The 22,154-nt window shown below is 31.9% G+C and overlaps 2 protein-coding genes across 2 annotated transcripts; one reads left to right on the forward strand and one right to left on the reverse strand.

Annotated features, from left to right (window-relative positions):
• The first annotated feature begins 1,437 nt into the window (after positions 1–1,437).
• LOC130814143 (probable aspartyl protease At4g16563) lies at positions 1,438–3,222 on the forward strand. The gene has a single exon (XM_057680188.1). It carries the CDS (start codon positions 1,685–1,687, stop codon positions 3,086–3,088), a length of 1,404 nt encoding a protein of 467 aa, XP_057536171.1. The 5' UTR covers positions 1,438–1,684; the 3' UTR covers positions 3,089–3,222.
• Positions 3,223–12,536: 9,314 nt separating this feature from the next.
• Positions 12,537–20,698, reverse strand: LOC130814144 (probable aspartyl protease At4g16563). Its single transcript, XM_057680189.1, has 2 exons — positions 20,054–20,698; positions 12,537–13,923 (listed from the first exon to the last, which is right to left on the reverse strand). Exons 1-2 carry the CDS (start codon positions 20,379–20,381, stop codon positions 12,836–12,838), a joined length of 1,416 nt encoding a protein of 471 aa, XP_057536172.1. The 5' UTR covers positions 20,382–20,698; the 3' UTR covers positions 12,537–12,835.
• Positions 20,699–22,154: the final 1,456 nt, after the last annotated feature.

The raw sequence follows: 22,154 nt of genomic DNA on the forward strand, positions 1-22,154 counted from the left end.
GTTTAAGGTTTAGTTTAAGTTGAAATTAATACCTTTAAGGTCAAAATTGATAAATCCCCAGAAAAATGAAAAATACAAGAAAAAACATGTGAGGTTGTTACACGCGAAAATTGAATTGGCCCAAATTGACGATCTCATAACGAGACCGTCTCGGCCAAATTTTTCTCAAGAATAAATGAACCAAAATTCAAGATGCTAAATATGTGCAGCAATGAGAGATGCAATGGGTTTAAGCGTGTAGGCTTGATAGGAGATGGGATTATGGGCCTTTTCTTGGTACAGCAGTAGCCCAGTGTATCACATAGGTCCATTTAGCAACATGTTTTACTTGGCGAGCCGATCACACACTGAGCAGGTTCACAAGCCCGAATACTTAACACAAATTCTTGTGTGAGACAATTTCACAATGAGATGTGCTTTATATATGAGTTAACTAGTCCAATCAAATAAATTAGCAACATGTAAATTTCTTTTTTTATATTTTAGTATAATTTTAAAAAAATTTCAGCAAGTCTTGTATGATATTATCAACTCATACAAGCAGCCCAAAGCATTTATATTAAAAAAAAATTAAAACCAAATCTAAATTGTTTTTTTTAATTTCTTCATAAGATTGAGTAAGCCCATAATAAGCAGTCCCATGGTGAGACGATCTTAATAAAAAATTTTTCAAATAATTTATTCATGAAAATATATTTTGAGAAAAATATGTCAAACACTTTTTATAACATAAGACTAATTCTTTATTGAGACCATCTTATCATGAGACGACCTCAATTGAGTCAGCCCAAACTCTTTAACAAAACAACAGTTACCTTGTACAATTCAAATTTTAATGTTTTTTCACAAATTTCTGTGAGAGAAGGGCTCTTTGAGAGACCATCTCTAATTGAGTTGGCCCAAAAGGAAAATATAGAGTAATTTTCTCGGTAGGCATTAAGAGTATTGTAAGTAGGCATTTAGAATATTACAAGTACTTAAGTACTTATTCAGTGGGCATTAAGTGTATTATAAGTAGGCATTAAAGATAATATAAGTAGGCATTAAGGATATGATAAGTAGGCTAGTAAGTTAAGTTTCTCGGTAGGTAATAAGAATATTGTAAGTAGGCATTTTAAGTACTTTTTCGGTAGGCATTAAGTATATTGTAAGTAGGCATTAAGATAATGTAAGTAGGCATTAATAATACAATAAGTGGACATTAAGATTTAATGAGCTGGGCCTGAGAGACGTCTCTCAAAAAGAAACGGTCTCTCAGGAGACTTGCAGTTGTTTTTTATGTTATTTTCATTAATGAACTACTTATATGAACTCGTTTTACAGTAAGGCAGTTTCATACAAGACTACATATTATTGCATTGATAATTAATATTTTTATAATTTAAGATGTGATGGTACAAGTTTCTAAAGTTTAGCCATAAATTAAAAGTCAAAAACACAATTTTTAGGTAATAAATCTAAGTTCAATTTAGCACCATGCATGTGATACCAAAATGGACTAAAAAAATATAAAAACTACCCCCTTGTTTTTTTGCCCTAGGCCCCTCTTGGATTAAACAAAATGTACACATCCATAAAAACAAAATCTACTCCCCCACACAAACTCTTTCACTATAATACATCCTTCATTTACGTACCATGAATCCTTTCAAAATTCTCACAACCAAAAACAAAGCCCATAACAATGGCATCTATTTTCTTCTCTTTAATTCTTTTCCTTTTCTCCCTTATCATCTCTCCTTCATCTTCAACCACTATCACTCTTACCCTTTCACCACTTCCTAAACCAAAATCTTTCTCAAATCCATGGGAATTTACTTTTAACCTAATAAATTCTTCCATTAAAAGAGCTCTTCACCTCAAAAACCCCAAGAAAAATAACACTTCTTCTAGTAGTTTCCATGGTACTACCAATACTTCTCTCTATCCTCGTAGCTATGGCGGTTACTCCGTCTCGCTCGCGTTCGGTACGCCGCCACAGAAAATCCCTCTCGTATTCGACACCGGAAGTAGTCTTAATTGGGTTCCGTGCACTTCAAGGTACGCTTGCTTTAACTGCACGTTATCTGGGGTTGACCCTTCCAATATAACAACCTTCAAGCCCAAGTTATCTTCCTCTACCCGTATTGTAGGTTGCAAGGATCCGAAATGTGGGTGGATTTTTGGGCCGGATGTAAAATCTCGATGCGGGCCAGAATGTGGGTCGATTTCGAACTGTACACGGGCGTGCCCGAATTATATTCTTGAGTATGGGTTAGGATCCACTGCTGGTGTTTCTATATACGAGACCCTTGATTTGCCGGGCACCCCGGTGAAAGACTTTCTCGTAGGGTGCTCGGTTTTATCAATTCGACAACCCGAGGGTATTGTTGGCTTCGGGCGAGCTCCTACGTCTCTCCCGAACCAGCTAAAACTCAGCAAGTTTTCATACTGTCTTTTAAGTCATAAATTAGACGACAGTCCTAAAAGTAGCAAGCTAACTTTAACAAGCATCGGAAATAAGAACTTAAAAAGCGAGGTAGAATACACCCCGCTTCTTAAGAACCCAACCTCATATCCTTACCTTGAGTATTATTATGTAAACATGAGAAAAATTACAGTAGGTAAAAAAACCGTAAAATTACCAAATAAATATCTTACCCCCAATTCAAATGGAAACGGGGGTACAATTATCGATTCTGGGACAACATTTACTTTTATGGAGAGGTCATTGTTAAACCCGCTTGTAAAAGAGCTTGCGGCACAATACTCGAATTACAAGCGGGCCAAAGATATAGAGGCCCAATCGGGTTTTGGGCTTTGCCTTAATATTATAAGTGTACAACCCTTACAAAATGTTACGTTCCCCGAATTGGTTTTTCATTTCAAGGGTGGTGGAAAGATGGTAATGCCAATGAGCAATTATTTCTCATTTGTGGGTGATTTGGGTGTAGTGTGCTTAACGATTGTTACTAATGATAGCCCGGCAGCACCTAGTATCCCAATTGGGCCTGCAGTGATATTAGGTAATTATCTGCAGCAGAATTTCTATATTGAGTATGATTTGGAGAATCAAAGGTTAGGTTTCAAGAAGGAGAAATGTGGATGAAATATTATGTAATTAAGAGTACGTGACTAGTGTTTATTTATTTTTATTTCGAATTTTCTTTTAATATTATGATATTATTTCGTTGGAAATTAAGGCGCATGCAATTTGCTTATAATTCTTATAGCAAGTTTAATTATATTATTGACTCTGTTAGGCTTTTATAAATGAATATATGCAATGCTTGAAAACAGACTTTTTTAAGAAACCAAATAAAAAATTAAATCTGTAATCCTTATGGCCAAATGGTGGTAATGGGAATGATTTATAGTGTAATTTGATCAAAAGTTCTATATCATTTCCATGGTAATGAAACTTTGATTACAAAAAAAGTTTTTTTTTTACAAATTTCGATTACCACCTAATACCACCTCGCCCATGGTAATGCATTGAAATTAATTTTATGAAGAAAATGAGATGATTGAAGTTGGACAAACATGACCATCAAGGTAACCAAGAAATTTTTGAACCAAAATTACACTAATTTTTCATTCTTATTAACACTGTTTATTATCAACTACCAAACGGACGGTTAGCTACATCTAATCTTTCTTGACCTGATCAATTTTTCCCATTCCATTTTAGTTAAGAGCCTAGCTTCACATTGTAATTTGAGCTATGCCAAAAGACAAATTAGTGTCATTGCTTCACCTTCCTCCTCCTCGTGACAGGACGAATAACTCCAAAAAAATTTTGTACAATTTAATTCAAAGTCTTATGCTAAACCATTGCAAAGTTCTGTACATACAATTTCCACCAAGTGACATGACTCGAACCACTTTTTTAATGGTTGTTTCAATGAAAACCATATATCTTTATATATAAATGCTCATAAGAATATAAGATACATAGCAATCAAGTGGGTCTACACAACTAGGGATGCAAATGGGGCGAGGCGGGGTGGGTATTGAAATTACCATCCCCATCCCTATCTGTTAATGCAATCCCCATTCCCATCCCCATCCCCGCGGCGGGTATAATTTTTCTCCCCGTCCCCGCCCCGATGAGTTTGTATCTAAAACCATCCCCGCCCCACCACCCATCTGAGTATCCATCCCCGTGTAATACCTATTTTTCCCGCCTCACCATCCGTCAAATCCTCGCTTAATACCCATCTATGCCAACATATTTATATTCGATCATTTTATAAAACTAATATCATTATTACATAAATATCAATAACTAGTTAAAATGCCAATCGACTCATCATTAACAACTTTGAACTCTTTTAACCATTTTTATGAAGACAAATGCGAGTCCGGACGAAGAAGATATCGCATTTACAAAACGGAAAAGAAAACGGAAACTAGCAAAAGACTTAAAAATATTTTGAGGCGGGTATCTTGAGGCGGGGCGGGGTGGGGCGAGGATGGGGCGGGTATCACCTAAAACCCATCCACATCCCCATCCCCGCGGTGGGTATGAATTTTATACCCGTACCCACCCCATGACCCATCAAACCGAGACCCATCTCCTCCCCGATGGGGCGGGGATGGGGCGGGTCTCCTATTAGATCCGCCCCGCCTGCATCCCTATACACAACCTTAGCTATACTTCTATATATACAAATTTGGCTAATTTTATTTTTACTTTTTGCTATAGTAATCTATTTTGACATTATAATCAACATTGTACTATAACTATCTTAAATAGCAATTTATTGGTGAACTTGACTTATATGTGACTATTTCTCCATGAGATAGACCAATGTAATTAATTTATTTATTAGATTGATTACTTTAAAATTGTAAGTGATTATTTTAATGCACTTTTTAAAGAAATTCATAATGCGGAATTCAATTTGGGTTTAATTTGGTGAATACTGGATTTGCATTGATTATTCAATGAGAGGAATACCTCTATTTATACATCATTTGACCATCTAATAAGGAATCTAAATATTACGGAATATTAAGATTAAGGAAACTAAATTAGAATAATATAAAATATAAAATAAAATATTCTACAAATATTCTACTTTTCTACACTCCCCCTCAAGTTTAGTCTTGGGATCACCGAGACCGAATTTGCCAAAAATATTTTGCAATGCTTTTGAGCCAATTGCCTTGATCAGAAAATCCACCAGTTGATCTTTTGATTTTACATAGGACATTTTGATAATTTATTTGGCAAATTTGTCATAATTGATTTTCAAATTTTTGAGTTTGGATAGGAAAACGGGTATATAATTTTAAATGGTTGGATGAACAAGATTGGGATTTAAAATGGGTGAAGTACTTGATTGGAAATGGATCCACCCACGCGGGTCCTTGGGTGACCCAAATGAGGGCACGCGTGTTTGGCTTGGGGTAAGGCTAGGGTTTTGTTTTTGTTAGTATCCATATAAAAGGAGATGATTTTGGTTTGTTTGATGAAATTTGATTTTGGCGTTCTTGGATTTGGAATGCTTGTTTGTCAATTTTCTTGATGAGGAATGGCGAATGTAGTCTTGTCACCGTTCCGGTGACTCAGCGGAGCTTTGGAGGCGACTTCTTCGTTTTTGAACTCATTATGTAACACCCCGGCCCCTCAGACCGCCAATGACTACTCATGGAGACAGTAGACTGGCCTCACGGACCAATATAAGTCATTCCAGCGCACTTTAGCCTCACTTATGTGCGCCTGGAAAAACTTCCCATGAGGTTACCCATCCTAAGATTGCTATCCACCAAGCATGCTTAACTGTAGACTGGCCTCACAGACCAACACAAGTCTTTTTTTTTTCTTTTCTTTTTTTTTCCTGGTTTGATTTTGTTATGGTTTTGGTTTGATTTTGATCTGGTTTTTTTTTAGTTTAGTTTGGTTTTGATTTTCCTAGTTAATGATGAATGTCGTGGCCGATCATCGGTCCCCGGAAAAACCATTTGCTCTAATACCATGAAGAAAATCATAATGCGGAATTCTGTTTGAGCTTAATTTGGTGAATATTAATTATTCAATGAGAGGAACTGTAGCAAGAGCGGTACTCTCGATATATAATTAACATTAATAATTATACTTAAAATAAATAATGCGAAAGTGTAAAACGCCGAACTGCAAAAAACCATTTAAACTAAAATCGTTCAAAATATAAGTTAAAAATTCTTACAACTAAGAAAATATAACATAAGGTTTGCTTAAATACGAATGAAAAAAACATAAGTACAATATAGTCATCAAAATCATCAAGTAAAATCAATGCAGCTAAGTCCTCCAATAGAATAATTAAAGTTGCGGCCTGGATCGAAACCTGAGCTAAATTTTCCTGCAAAATACTGTTATCCATAATACGGATGACAGTCGATTAAATCGGTCAGCGATAAAGCCGAGTACAATTTTCTCAACAAGCTTATGATGCGATAGTTAAATCATGCTTACAAAATAATCATGGGAAATTATCAATGGTACCCTTGTACTATTGAAAAATTACAATGGTACCCAACTGCGTTTCAGTGGTACCCCCCAATTATATGGTAATTACAACCGTGACCTTAATGATGAATTTTTCGTTAAATGTCCGTTAAATTTGGAATTTAACCTAACCATGGTTAGTTTCTTCTTCTTCTTCTTCCCTTTTCTCTTTCATGGCTGCTCTTCTTCCATGGCTGTTGTCCTCTCCTTGTGCCGGATGATGAAGTTCCCTTTTGTCAATGACGGATGAATAAGGAACACAATTCTACAATGATCTATCCCTCAATTGTTAACTACATATAAATCATCATAGAACATATTTCAAGATCTGGGACATGAAAGACAACAAAAATGGGGGGAAATTTGAACTTCCCCACATCAGTAACTAAGTGGAATATAGGATTAGAGTTCTCTAAAGATACAAGTAATGGGAATCAGAAAATGATCCTCAAAATGCCCTTAATACATTACATATATTAAAATCGATAGCAATATGTTCGTATTTCAATTGAGAAAGAAAATAATATTTTTTTTAAAAAAAAAAACCCCAAATTCAAATTCAGATTAATAGAGTTACTTAGTACAGCAAGATTGGAGTTCTCAAATTAGGATGAAGAAATTTTCTTATAACTGAACAATATACGCAAGATTTAGAAAGCAAAATTGAAAATCTTCAGAATTTTTTTGTCTCTAATTTTATAATTTTTCTTAATTAATTTGTCTCAGATTAAATTATTGGATATTCTGAGTTGATATTCACTCAAACATTGTCAAAAACTAAAAATTTGCGAATTTTCCCCCAAAATTCTCAATCTTTCTTTCACTGTTCACCAAAACCATTAATGGGCAGAAGATAGCCCCATAAAAAACCAGGAATACTCATTACAACCTCAAACAATTTACAGCTATAACATTTGGTACAAATTAATCAATTCAATCAAAATTTCAAAGATATCATCCACACAATGAATCTCAGTTTCACACTTGCTCCTGATGGAGTTGATGAAACAAGAGCAAATGTTGATGATGATAGAACTCTTCTGCATAGCTTATGAGTAGGGATTAGTCACACTAATGGCAGTATCTTCACACCTTTTCAACCAAATTTCGAGTTTCCTGATGATGGAACGGTATGCCAAAGGAGCACATACTAACCATGGAAGAAGAGCAGCCATGGAAGAAGAGCAGCCATGAAAGAGAAAAGGGAAGAAGAAGAAGAAACTAACTATGGTTAGGTTAAATTCCAAATTTAACGGACATTTAACAGAAAATTCATCATTAAGGTCACGGTTGTAATTACCATATAATTGGGGGGTACCACTGAAATGCAGTTGGGTACCATTGTAATTTTTCAATAGTACAAGGGCACCATTGATAATTTCCCAATAATCATTAAGCACAATATAGAAGGTTATTACTCATTATTGACCTTTATTAAGCCATTAAGATACATTCTCAATACTTGCAGAAGTTCATTACTGCTACTAAATACTTGGTAACCTTAATGCTTATTCAATCAAGTTCAATTAATCCTTATAACTTTACCATCATAGCACATCACAAGATCACAACAATAATGACAACTGATATATGTAAGGGTCTGGTTAGGTGAAGACCGTAGTCCTAAACTCTAACTGTGGTGGGAGTCATCACTCCTCTCACTATTGTTATGCTCGAGACTTCACAGGATAGGTTTTTCTCGGACCCCCTGTCTAACATCGCATTTTATGTGCCGGCTAACATGGACGCCGAAATTTTACATGCCGGTCCATGGTTCGACGTTACCTTACTATCAGAGTCATACAATCAATATCATGCAATATCAAACAAGACTCTAAACCGAAATAGTTTACATTCTTGTAAGTCAAACTTCCACTAGTCAAAATTTTGACAATTCTACCCTTTTAATAGAAATAAATTACTAGTATCTAATAAATTAATATTAATTAAATAATGAACTTTCGTAGCTATACTAAGAAACCTGAGGCTAAACTAAGTCATTATTATGTCATACATAATCATAAAATTCAAGGGTAATATTTCTAAGTACTTAGTAAAGTATTTTATCAGATACCCAAATAAAATAGTAAAATAGATCTATCATAACTATGAAAAATAATCCGACAAGTTATTAAGGGTCCAAAATCTAAATGAAATGAGTTTTCAAGAAAAACAACGCTAAGCATTTCAACAAATTAGTTTGACTATTTTACCGATAAACCGATTAATAATTCTTCATAATTACTTAAGTCCAAAATAAAAATTTTATCAAAACACCAAGATGATATGGAATCATTTTAAAGAGATAAGTTTATTTAACTAATAAAATTCATGATTATTATTTTAAATAATTAATACAATCATTTTAGACATAAACCGATATGTATATATATATATATATATATATATATATATATATATATATATATATATATATATATATATATATATATATATATATATATATATATATATATATATATATATATATATATATATATATATATATATATATATTAAGTTTAATATTTGGAAGAAATTACAAAATCGGAATAAGGTTTAGGAATTAAAGGTGATTTGAAGTATATAACCAAAGGATTAGGAATTCGAAAAAAATTTCGGAATAATTAATGGGAAGATTAAGATTAAGAAATTAGTCTGTCACAGGAACACCTCTATTTATACATCATTTGTCCATCTAATAAGGAATCTAAACATTACAGAATATTAAGATTAAGGAAACTAATTCAGAATAATAGAAAATATAAAATATAAAATAAAATATTCTACTAATATTCTACTTTCCTACACTTTTAATGCACTAAATGCACATGAGTCATTTCAATTATATAGATAATCTCATTTAAGATTTTGCGACTATTGGCCTAAAAAATTTCAACCTTTTATGTAAAGATTAAGTGAAAATCCTACGCACAAATTGTGAGAATTAAACGCTAATGAAATGAAAAACTTTCAATCATCAAAAATCCATCCATTGTTCTCGGACTTAAAAATTTACTTCGAATTAGAGATTACTAAGTTTTTAGTACCTTTCTATTTTTATTAATCATAAACATTTTATTTTCCTATTATAAATTTTAACCAACCTAGTTAATATCTAAGTTGACAAAATTCACCAATGAATTACCACAAAATAATAAACCGAGAATGACACGACAATAGCGATTTTGGATCGTTCAATTAATGGCATTATCGTTTTATTTTTGTGATATGAACCATTCGTATTTCATATATTGACAAGGTATGACATTTCTCTTAGGAACTAGATTGACTTCATGTATACTTTTCAATATATTTTTCTAGGCAAATTCTTTATTAAAACTATCACATTGTGAGACGGCTTAATATAGATTGACCTAATATTTATTTTAAAAAACTAAACAAAAAAATTGTTTTTATATAACTTACTTAATCAATTTTTTGATTTTAAAAGCATTAATTGAACTGCTTGGATGGGTCCGTCTCACGATAACACGGCCTCATATAAGACGTGATGATTTTTCTAAGTTTTTCATGTTGTTTGAGTGACATCATTATAGTCTATGCTATATGCGGAATTGTGGATATAATCTAGAAGCCTGTCATACAGATTCGGTTGGATCGGGTTTGGGTTTTGGTCATATATAAACAGGTTAGAAAACCCTTGACCCAACTCCAACCCATTTAGTTAATTGGGTTGAAAAACACAACCTTTACCCGACCTGCAACAGATCAGGTTGACCTGATTTCGACCCACTTAACTAGTTTATAATTTTTTTGTTTTTGTTTTAAGGTTTTTAACGTTGATTAAATCTAATTTTTTAGGCTTTAATTTTAACTTTATATTTTTTTGTTATTTATTTTGTATTTACTATAAAAAGTAAGAAAATATTAAATGAACTAAGTTTAGCTTATACTTATTGATTTAACTCGAAATTAACACATTTAATTAATTGGGTTATACAGATTTTTTTCAGATTTAAAATTTGACCTGAACATATCCCATTTAATAAACAGATCAGATCGGGTCAACCCATTTAATTAATTGGATTAAGTCTCAACCCAAAACCAATTATTTCGGATTAGATTTAGATCAAATTAACAAGTCGGGTAAACTTTTACCAGCCCTAATATAATTATATAATTATAAGGTACGTCAATCACAATAGTTTTGAGTTAATAATAAGTTTTAAAATGCAATTATACCCAAGTGCCAGATGTACATGCATATTTGTTGGATTGTAATTTTTTATCCCACAATTTTAATTTTTCGTATATGAACTTATACTTACTTTTTATTATTTAAACTTACAAGTTGAATTAATAGAAAATCAAAATGAAAAGAAAAAAAATTCATAGGAATGACCTTGGAGGGACTGACCTTTTGCCTTATATATCAAACTTTAATTATTTAAGATTAAAACTTTGACATTATTATTATTTAATTTGATCGCTTGTATTTTAATTTTCTTTTATGAGGGAATTTGGTGTTTTTGTATGTTTGTACTTAATTTTAGAATGTGCCTATGGCAATTTTATGATGTAAAAAGAATTAGTTACCCAAATGCATTCACTCGTTATTTTAATTCCCTTCATCTCCCAATGATGTATGTGGCAAAGCCAACTCCTTACCAAGTAAACCAAATAAGGTTGATGTATATACGTAGTTCCGGAACTTTTTTTTAAACTTATTTTTAAATTATTTAGGAAAATGAGAGCACTCCAAATTATTTGAAATTTTTAGGAAAAACGTTGATAAGAATAGTGCTTTTGTACCCATTAGGCTAGGTACTGAGTTTTGGGTTTTTTTGCCAAAAAATTTTCCTTTTTATAGTGTGGTAGAAGGATTTAAACCTAGATCCCCTACAAACTAAAAGCATGTACTAACCACCATGCAAATTAACTTTTTTGAATTATTTTACTATTATCATTATTTAATATGGAAATAATCTCCAAGTTGAAAGTTTCTAAAACACTATTAATATCAAACTTTGACTGTTATTATTCTTTACTTATTTTTCTTTACTTTTTTAATATTCTTTAATAAATTTGGTAAGATTATTAATTATAAAGGAAACGAAATTAATGAGTTGTTTTCATTATCAAGTAATGATTAATAACATCATTCACATTTTGCCGTCTAAATTGTGGAATAAAAATTCATTTGCTTCAAAATAAGTGATTTCTTTTCTCATATTTTTTAATATTCTTATTTTTTAATATTTATATTAATAATTATATTTTTTAATGCTCATAAAAATTAAGAATATTAAAAAATAAGAATAATAAACAATATTAAAAAATAAGAATATTAAAAATATAAATTAAAATTAAGAATATTAATATCATTTAAGAATATTTTTATTTTTCTTTACTTATATAATAATTATAATTTTTATTTTTAGCATTCTTAATTTTAAATTTTTTAATATTCTTTAATTGTAATTCGTAGATAAAATTAAACAATTCTGACTATAAGAATAGCCTTAATATTTTAATTTTAATATTTATATTATTAATATTTTTTAATATTCTTAATTTTAATTTATATTTTTTAAAATTCTTATTTTGATATTAATAGTGTTTTGGAAACTTTCAACTTGGAGATTATTTCCATACTGAATAATGCTGATTGTAAAATAATTTCACATTAGTGAATATGGCATAGTGGTTAGTGTGTGCTTTGAGTTTACAAGGGACCAAGGTTTGAATCCTTCTACTACACTACAAGATTATTTTAAAAAAAAAAAATCAAAAAAAATTGAAAGAGAGGAAAAACGCTGCTTTTCCATTAACTGTAAAACGCTGTCTAGACAGCATTTTTCTCTTCTATCCAAAATCCAATACCTAGCCCAATGGGGTATAAAAACGCTACACTTATCATCGTTTTCCCTAGAAACTTATTTTTTTTAAATAGTTTGGGGGTGCACTCATTTACCCAAATACTTTAAAAAATAAGCTTAAAAAAATTATTTTCCTAGTTTGTTGGTAAAATAAAATATCTATGCTAAAAATTTTAAAACCTCTTATCGATCAATATAAATCAAAGTAATAAGTCAACTATTATATAAATTTTAGTCTCATACATAACAAGTAAAAAAAAACATTTTAATAATATAATCAAATGATCAATGAATATCAAATTAAAACATATAGATCACACAAAAGAATCATTTCTCATTTCCTAGAAATTTTCAAAACAAATTTAGAACATGAAAATTTTGATCACCTCCGATAATTCTAGAGAGTTCTAAGCTTATGCAACACTCTAAACGTGAGGCCTCCTTTATTTACATAACTTGAAAAGAAACAATCAAATAAATACCCAAAAAGTCCAAAAGCCCAAAAGCACTACTTTTGTTATACACATTTGTGCTTCTTCAAACCTAATCTTTGATTCTCTAAATCATATTCGATGTAAAAATTTTGTTGTTGATAATTACCTAATATCATAGCTGGCCCAATAGGCCCACTACTGGGTACTGCCGGGCCAGAATCAGAAACAATAGTTAAGCACCACGCACCCAAATCACTCATGAATGATAAATAATTAGCTAATGGCATTAACATCTTAGCCTTACCCTTGAAGTGAAAAACCAGCTTAGGGAACGAAACATTTCGTACATCATGAACATTATAACAGAGGCCAAAACCCGATTGGGCCTCTGCATCGTTGGCCCGCTTATAATGGGTTGTTTGTGCTTCCAGCTCTTTTACAAGTGGATCGAACAGTGATCTCTCCATAAAAGTAAGTGATGTGCCTGAGTCAATTATCGTACCTCCGTCCCCATTTACATCAGGGGTAAGAAATTTATACGGTAAATTTATGAGCTTTTTACCAACGGTAATTTTTGTTAGAGTAATGTAATAATATTCATTATAAGGAGATGTTGTAGGGTTTTTACCCAGCGGGGTGTATTCCACCTCGCTTTTAGGCTCCTCGCGTGTGGTGGATATTTGTTCTCCAGCTCTTGCGAGGATTAACTTACTACTTCTAGGACCGTCGTCAAATTTATGAGGTACAAGACAGTATGAAAATTTTCGGAGCTTAAGTTGGTTAGGAAGCGATGCAGGTGCCCGCCCGAACCCAGCAATTCCCTCGGGTTGCCGAATTGATAAAATGGAGCATCCAACAAAGAAGTCTTTGACAACAGTACCAGGGAAGTCAAGAGTCTCGGATAAAGCGAGCCCGGCAGTGGATCCAAGCCCGTATTGAAGGATGTAGGTTGGGCACGCCCGTTTACAGTTGGACCCGCATTCAGACCCGCACTGGGATTCAACATCAGGCCCAAAAAGCCAGCCACATTTCGGGTTCTTGCATCCTATAATACGGGTGGATGAAGATAACTTTGGCATGAAGGTAATAATGTTGGAAGGATCAATATTAGAGAATGTACAGTTGGAGCAAGTGTACCGGGAAGTGCAAGGGACCCAATTGAGGCTGCTACCTGCACGAAGGAATTCAAGATTTCAAATTAAGGGTTACAAATTACAATACCAAAATATTAATATAAAAACAAAGAAAAAAATCTGAGTTTTTATTATAAATGAAAATTTTATAATTTAATGAAAAAGTTCGTTAAATCAATAGTTCAATAAGAATTATACTTCCTCCTGTTTCAAAAAACTTTTTACGTTGTTTAATATACTAATTCAATTGTTAATATCTTAATTATATATAATAAAAAATATAAAAATTTGATATTAATATTCTTTGCATTGAGACAAATTAAACAAGATACAACTTAGCTATATTTTAACTTATAGATTAAAAAGTAATTACAAATTAAAAGTGATGAATAAATAGTGCATTATCTGGTAATATAGCGACTAATATGAAACAGACAAAGTAATAGACTACTAAATTATGGCTCGTATGTATAAATTTGATTATTGGGATTTGGGATGATAGACATTAAAATAGAATACTAAATTTATGGCTACTATGAATTTGTTGGATAATAGATCGATCGAATATGAGTATAAAAAGTCTTACTTAGGGATGGTCATGTGCTAGTGGAAAAAAACGTATCTGTTGCGTGTCATTTACTGCGATTTTCCTTAGACGCAGCGTCAAATAGCAAACAAAAAAGCAAAAAAATATATATATATAATACAAATGCTGCGGTTCACCTGATGCCCGCAGCATATAAGCACTTATATGCTGCGGTTTTAATAAGCCCGAAGCATATAAGCACTTATATGTTAGTCCAAAAAATTTAAAACCCGCGTTTCAACGTTCAATTACTTAAAACCCTCAAATAACTGTTGTATTCCTTAAACCCACAACGACGACTATCTTCTTCTTCAAACTCTTCAATTTCAGAAAATTTCTTCAAAAACTCACGAAAAATCTCTTCAAGTTCTTCAAATCATACGGCTCGACTGTGTTTTCTCTTCATTTCGTTCATCGTCTTCCAAACCCCACGACTCTGTTTAAGTTCTTCAAGTTCCTGTGTTGTTGAAATTTGTTGCTTCAATAACCACCCATTGCACAAATTTCCTTCTCCATCTTTGTTTAAGTTCTTCAACCCACCATTGTTGCTTTTCCTTCAAAAGCCACGAAATTAGGGCTAGTCTTGTTCTTTTTCAAGGTATAAATTTTTCAATCTTTGTTTAAGTTCTTCAAGAATAGCTTCATTGTGTTTTGATAAGGATTTAGTCTTTTTTTATACTAATTTTGATTTTGCTTTTCATTGTAGGTTACATAATCTTATTGTAGAAACAAAATTATCATATCTCATTACCAAGGTATGTGTTTTATATTTGAATGTGAATAATTTACTTATGTATGTACTTGAATATTTGAATGTGAATAATTTTAATTAATTAGGATTTTTAGGGTAGATTGAATGTGAATAATTTACTTATGTATATATGTAGTTGTATATTTGAATGTGAATAATTTACTTATGTATGTAGTTGTATATTATTAGTTTCTTATTGTTTTGATTTATGTGTATTTGATTAAAGAAAATGACTTTTTTTTGGTTATATATGTTTTGTCATTAAAATATGTTTTTGGTTATATAGGGTTAAATAGGGTTAATTTGGGATAATTATATATGTTAAAAGTTGTGTATTAATTTTGTTTTAAATTAATTAATCACACTAATTAGGATGACAAAAGATCGTTCTTGGATGTATGGAAGCATTGAATCATCAGAATTTATTAATGGCGTATTAGAATTTTGTAGTATTGCGGTTGAACATCAAGTTAGGACGAGGGGAGTTGGTTTTTATTGCCCATGTGTCACTTGTGGCAATGTATCAAAGGTAGATAGTGTTGATATCCTTAGGGAGCACATACTTCGACGTGGGTTTAGGCCTCAATATCATGTTTGGGTTTGGCACGTTGAGGAGGGAGTTTATAAAGAGAAAAGTGTTGTTGAGAATGTCAATAATGTGGCTGATGTCAATGAGGATGTAGTAGATCATGTTGATGGGTATGAGACAGATGAAGAGAATGTCGATGAGGATGTGGATCGTGTTGATGAGATGATAAAGGGAGTTGAGGATGAGTAAGAAAAACGTTCTCGTGTTTTTGACATGTTGACAGAGCCTTCTCAATAGCCTTTGTACCCTGGATGTACAAAGTTCACTAAACTAACAGCAGTGTTGACAATTTTCAACATTAAGTCAAAGTTTAATTGGAGTGACGCTAGTTTCACAATGTTATTAGAAGCGTTAGGTGAGATGCTTCCTGAGGGAAATGAACTTCCAAAGTCGACATATTATGTCATAAAGCTCATGTGTCCTTTCGGCTTAGAGTACTAGAAGATTCATGCGTGTCCGAATGATTGTATATTATATCGAAATGAAAATGAGAACTTAGAAGAGTATTCTAGGTGTGGGTTATTGCGCTACAAGCGTAAAGGGGCTCGGGATGCAAAAGGGCCCCCCGGCTAAGGTATTGTGGTATCTTCCAATAATACCTAGATTCAAGCGCTTGTTTTCTATAAAGAAAAATGCGTTAAATTTGAGGTGGCATGTAGATAGGGTGAAGAAAGGTCACTTGCTCACACATCCATCTGATTCTCCGGAGTGGAAAAGTATTGATAGGTTGCATAAGACTTTTGGGGATAAAGTTCGTAATTTAAGACTTGGACTGTGTACGGATGGAATGAACCCATTCGGCAATCTTAGTTCTCAACATAGTACTTGGCCGGTACTGTTAGTGATCTATAATTTGCCACCTTGATTGTGTATGAAGCGTAAGTACATTATGCTTTCGCTTCTTATCTCGGGTTCTAAACAACCTGGCAATGATATGGATGTATATCTTGCACCTCTCGTTAAGGATTTGAGAAAGATGTGGGATGAAGGCGTTTTCGTATTTGATGCACATGCTAATGAGGAGTTCACCTTGCGTGCAATGTTTTTATGCACCGTTAATGATTTTCCGGCATATGACAACTTATCGGGGTATAAAAACAAAGGGAACAAAGCATGCCCAATATGTATCGATGACATGGAATCCACGTGGATTCCTAAGTGCAAACACGTATTCATGCACCATCGAAAGTTCCTCCCACGAGATCACCAATATCGTAAGAAGAAGAAGATGTTCAACAGGGAGGTTGAGGACCGTGTAGCACGTCGACTGTTGACTGGTTATGAGGTTTATGAACAGGTTAAGGGAGCTGAGACTATATTTGGTAAAACAGGGCAAGTGCATGGGGGTGAAGACACCGATTATGGAAAAAAGAATCAATTTTTTAGAAGCTTCCATATTGGAGAGATCTAAGGTTAGGCATTGTCTTGACGTTATGCATATAAAGAAAAATGAAAGCGATGCCATACTCGGGACTTTCATGAACATTCCGGGTAAGACAAATGATGTTAGGGACATGCGCGATTGGTTTGAATGTAAGGGTCTTCGTCCGGAGTTGTGGGCACATGTTAAAGTGAGTAAGAAAAGAAGTAGAGCTGATGAAGTTGGTGGCAGTAACAAGGGAAAGGGCGGAAGGAATACATTTGAATTAAGTAATTTACAAGGTATGAATTTTAAGGTTTTAAAAGTTTTTTTTGGCACTTTCTCGTATAAAGTAGCTCAAACTTGGTTTGTTTTGCATGAAACTTTGCACACAACACTATTTGGTATATATTATTGTGTTGGACGTATTAGAATTGTAAATTATAGTCATATTCTTAATATTACTTGGTATATATTATTGCGTTGAAGTGTTTAGAATTGAAAATAATAGTCATATGCTAGAAATTACGTACTAAGTTGCGATTTTATGGGTTTTTAAGCTTTTTTGGACTTTTGCGCATAAAGTAGTTCAAACTTGGTTTGTTTTGCACGAAACTTGACACACAACACTATTTGGTATATATTATTGTGTTGAAGTGTTTAAAATTGAAAATAATAGTCATATTCTATTACGTGCTAAGTTGCGATTTTATGGGTTTTTAAGTTTTTTTTGGCATTAACATCTATTTTCTCTTAGTGCTTTCGACAAGCTGATAATATCGTTAATTGCGGCTACTATACTCTCAAATGCATGGACGATATCTTACAACCCGTAAAGGAGGTTGGAATCGAAAACATTGACGCCGTAAGTATTTGTTACGTTCTTAAATTATAATATTATATATTTACTATTGATAAAATCTAATAATGTTTATGTATCATTGAATTTAATATTATATTATAGGTTTTATACGACATTCCAAGGGAAAACACGCCCTTTGAGAAATGGAGAAATGCATCAATTGAAAGACAAGATTGCTGCGTATCTTGCTCATTTTTGTTCTTGGTAAATAATGTAATTAGTTTAGATTTAGGACTTTAATTTGTATATGTACATATTATTATATATACGATCGAAAGTTTACAAAGAGATTATTGGTGATAATTGGTGATTATCATTGAATTATTGGATTAATCATTCTTTACATTGTACATTATTAGATTATTTATTAGTATTAAACGAAAAAAGCAATATATATATATATATATATATATATGTAAGTATGTTGCGGGCTTCCATAAAACCGCAGCATATAGTGCAAAACTATATGCTGCGGTTTTAGAGAGGCCCGCACCATATAGTTGACTTTTCTGCTGCGATTTTAAACCGCAGCATTTATAATAGGCCATCTGCTGCTATCACTAATGCTTGGGACCAAAACCGCAGCATACTATGGCCAAAAAACCGCAGCAAATAAGGTTTTTTCCACTAGTGATGGGTCTAGGATCCTGTTGGATCTGCCTTGTAGACCCGGGCCTAGATCATACCTCTAGACCCGTACCCTGACCCGCCCCATAGATCCGGATCTAGATCTTTATAATGATTAATATGTATATGCTAATTAGTATTAAATTGTCTACTATTCTGTGGCTTATATATATATATATATATATATATATATATATATATATATATATATATATATATATATATATATATATATATATATATATATATATATATATATATATATATATATATATATATATATATGACACTATGGATGTATAATTAGTATAAAATATTTATAAAATACGCTAATGACTTACAAAAGGTTCAAATGTGACAAATCAAAGTGAATTTTTTAGACTCATTAAAGACCCTAGACCCATCAGAGGGTCTGGGTCTGAAAAATTTAGATCCTTAAGGTTTGAATCGGGGTTTAGATCTATAAAAAATACAAGAGTCTGGGCCCGAGTCTTGCCAGATCCGCTTCAAACCCGTCCCATGACCATCCCTACTCTCACTTATCATGGATAGGTGTTTTCCCACACGGTATGAGGTTTTGTTCCCCCCTCCCACCTCATATCTACAATATACTATTTTATATCAATTTTATATTTTATTAAAAAATAAGAGTAGTATTTCAATATTATTACATTATAGTATTTCAATATATATATATATATATATATATATATATATATATATATATATATATATATATATATATATATATATATATATATATATGGTCGCGTTCAGTCGCAAACCACGGTTCTATGCGAATCGTGAGGACCAAAAAATGTGTTATCTTTTTACAGAAAAGGTGCTACTTTTGCTCAAAAACTGTGCTATTTTTGTTTTTAAAAAAATCTGATACTTTTTACCAAAAAACAGTAACTGTGCTACTTCTCCCTCTGTATATATATATATATATATATATATATATATATATATATATATATATATATATATATATATATATATATATATATATATATATATATATATATATATATATATATATATATATATATATATGATTTCTTTATTTAGTCAAGTTATCTTAATTGTCTTATTTTTATTTTAGGTATGTTAATTTTACCAATTTATCCTTACTAAACATAACATTTTCACACCTTTACACTTATTAAACTAGTTTTACTCAGGTTAAAATTCAAAAACACTGTATTTTTTCTTTACGTGTGCTCTTATTTGACCGCCTAAAAGTTAATAAAAAATCAAATGAGACATCATAGGAGGGAGTAATATTTGATCCGTCATTATGCAAATATTAATAATATGAGTAGTAAAAAGGGGCGAATTAAAACAATGCGGTAGGGCACGGGTTTGGACTACCTCCTCCGGCCCTGATTACCTGTGTCGAAGACGAGAGGGATTTTTTGTGGCGGCGTACCGAATGCGAGCGAGACGGTGTAACCTCCATAGCTACGAGCATAGAGGGAAGTATGGGTAGTACCATGGATACCAGTAGAAGAATTGCTTTTTTTGTTGGGGGTTTTACTTTTAAGGTGATGTGCTCTATTAATGGAGGATTTTAAAACGTTGGAAGCAAATTCCCATGAATTTGATGAAGATTTAGATTTAGGAAGTGGTGAGAGAGTGAGTGTCATTATGGTTGAAGATGAAGGAGAGATTATTAGGAAAGAAATGGAAAGCATTAAACAGAAGAGAATAGTAGTCATGGTTTAATTCTTTAATTTTTTGTGTTTGTGAATTGTGACTTTGTGAGTGAAGGATGTCAAGATGTGTATGTTGTTGTGTTATTATAATAGTAAATTGTTTGTCAATAATTTTTGATTTGGAGTGGGGAAATGGGTTTTGATTTGAAGTGTACGTTTGCTATGGTTTGCATTATTGGGACACTAATGGCTTTTAGATTCAATCAAACCTTATGTTCGGTGGCACATGATTGCTATTTATAATGTAGTATTTGTTTTTTATATGGAAAACAATTAAACAAAAATGGGAAATAAAAATGGTATACGAAATGGAATTAAAGTTATTGAAAGAGAAATAGTTTTTCATCAATTTTGAAGGACATTGTTTATAAAGAGACAAAAAACTTGAGAGTTTTATTATTTTCTAACTTAAAGTCTTTTGTCATAGCAAACAATTACCTAAATAAGAAAACTATTATTTTGGGAAAACATAATTCCACATGACCTCAGTAATTAAGGAAAATTTATATTTCAACAATAATTTTAAGAAGAAGAATACTACTAATTAAATGTAATCATGATAGACATAGATTTAGTTAGTGATTCAGACAAGAAATTACTCTCAAATTATAAATTTAATTAATTATCTTACTAAGCCACATAAAACTATAAATAAACAAATACTTATTGTATTGGATTTTTATGCATATATATGGATAATTAAGATAAAACTTAAAATTTTTAATATGATGGTGAATTTAATTGATCAGTGATCATCATATAAATTTTATCTTTATGTCACTTTGGACGGTTTTAAGACGAAATGTAAAGAGTAATTCGATCACATGTTGTAGGTATGGCTGTTAACCTATATATGGTACGTTTGGTCCCGACTACTATGATTAGATTGCATCTTTTTTCAAATTTCAGTTGATAATAGCTGTAATGACCGTTATTGTTAGTGGAATAATAATCGTTGGTGAAAATTTTGTAGCTTTAAAAAGCGTAAATCGTATCCGATATAAGAAGGTTATGGTTAATGTGATTTTCGGCTTAAAATAGACCTATAAATAAAAATTAAAAATCTTTGGATAGTCGAATACATCATAGGTGATGAATAGTATAAAAAATAATAAAATTAAAAAATTATACAAATAACAAATATAAAGGCTAAAATAATTATAATTGTGACAAAGATAACTACATATAATTTAAAATGAAGAGTTCTTAGTAAATAACATGATTTGTGAAGTTAACAAATCACCCTTGTGTAGTAAGATTTGATAGGGTGAAAGTTTTGTTTTTTTAATTTACTTTTTCGGTTTTGTTTATTTTATTATTATTATTATTTTTTTGTGGTGATTTACAAATCACGATTATTGATTAGAAATTATTGATTTATAATTGTGAATTTAACTATAACATGTTTTATTCCTTATAAAAAGAAAGTTGCAACTTTGATGACCAATGAAATTGTGACAAGTTTTGTAGGTTTAGACTGCATTCATGGACTTGGTGTGGTGGCCAGAAACGAGCAGGGTAGTATTTTCTTCACGGGTAGGGATGCAGGCGGGGCGGGTCTAATAGGAGACCCGCCCCGTCTCACTCCACCCCGCTTTAAGATATGTACAAATTTTAGGAAATCCTAAATTTATTTTTAAATTTTTTTTTTCAAATTTTGGAAAATCCTGAATTTATTTTCAAATTTGGGGAAACTCCAGTTTATTTGAGATTTTGATGTGTGTTTGTTTGAAACTTTGGAGTTTGAATATGTATTATGGGTTTTAAGGCCCAAAT

This window comes from Amaranthus tricolor, chromosome 5 (genome assembly GCF_026212465.1).
Source record: "Amaranthus tricolor cultivar Red isolate AtriRed21 chromosome 5, ASM2621246v1, whole genome shotgun sequence".
NCBI lineage: Eukaryota > Viridiplantae > Streptophyta > Magnoliopsida > Caryophyllales > Amaranthaceae > Amaranthus > Amaranthus tricolor.

Excerpts from the sequence above, each read along its gene's own strand:
- LOC130814143 (XM_057680188.1), top strand. The coding sequence starts at position 1,685 with ATGGCATCTATTTTCTTCTCTTTAATTCTTTTCCTTTTCTCCCTTATC.
- LOC130814144 (XM_057680189.1), bottom strand. The coding sequence starts at position 20,381 with ATGACTACTATTCTCTTCTGTTTAATGCTTTCCATTTCTTTCCTAATA. Across the intron at positions 13,924-20,053 it reads CCCTCTCGTCTTCGACACAG|GTAGCAGCCTCAATTGGGTC; the intron begins GTAATCAGGGCC and ends TCCTTCGTGCAG.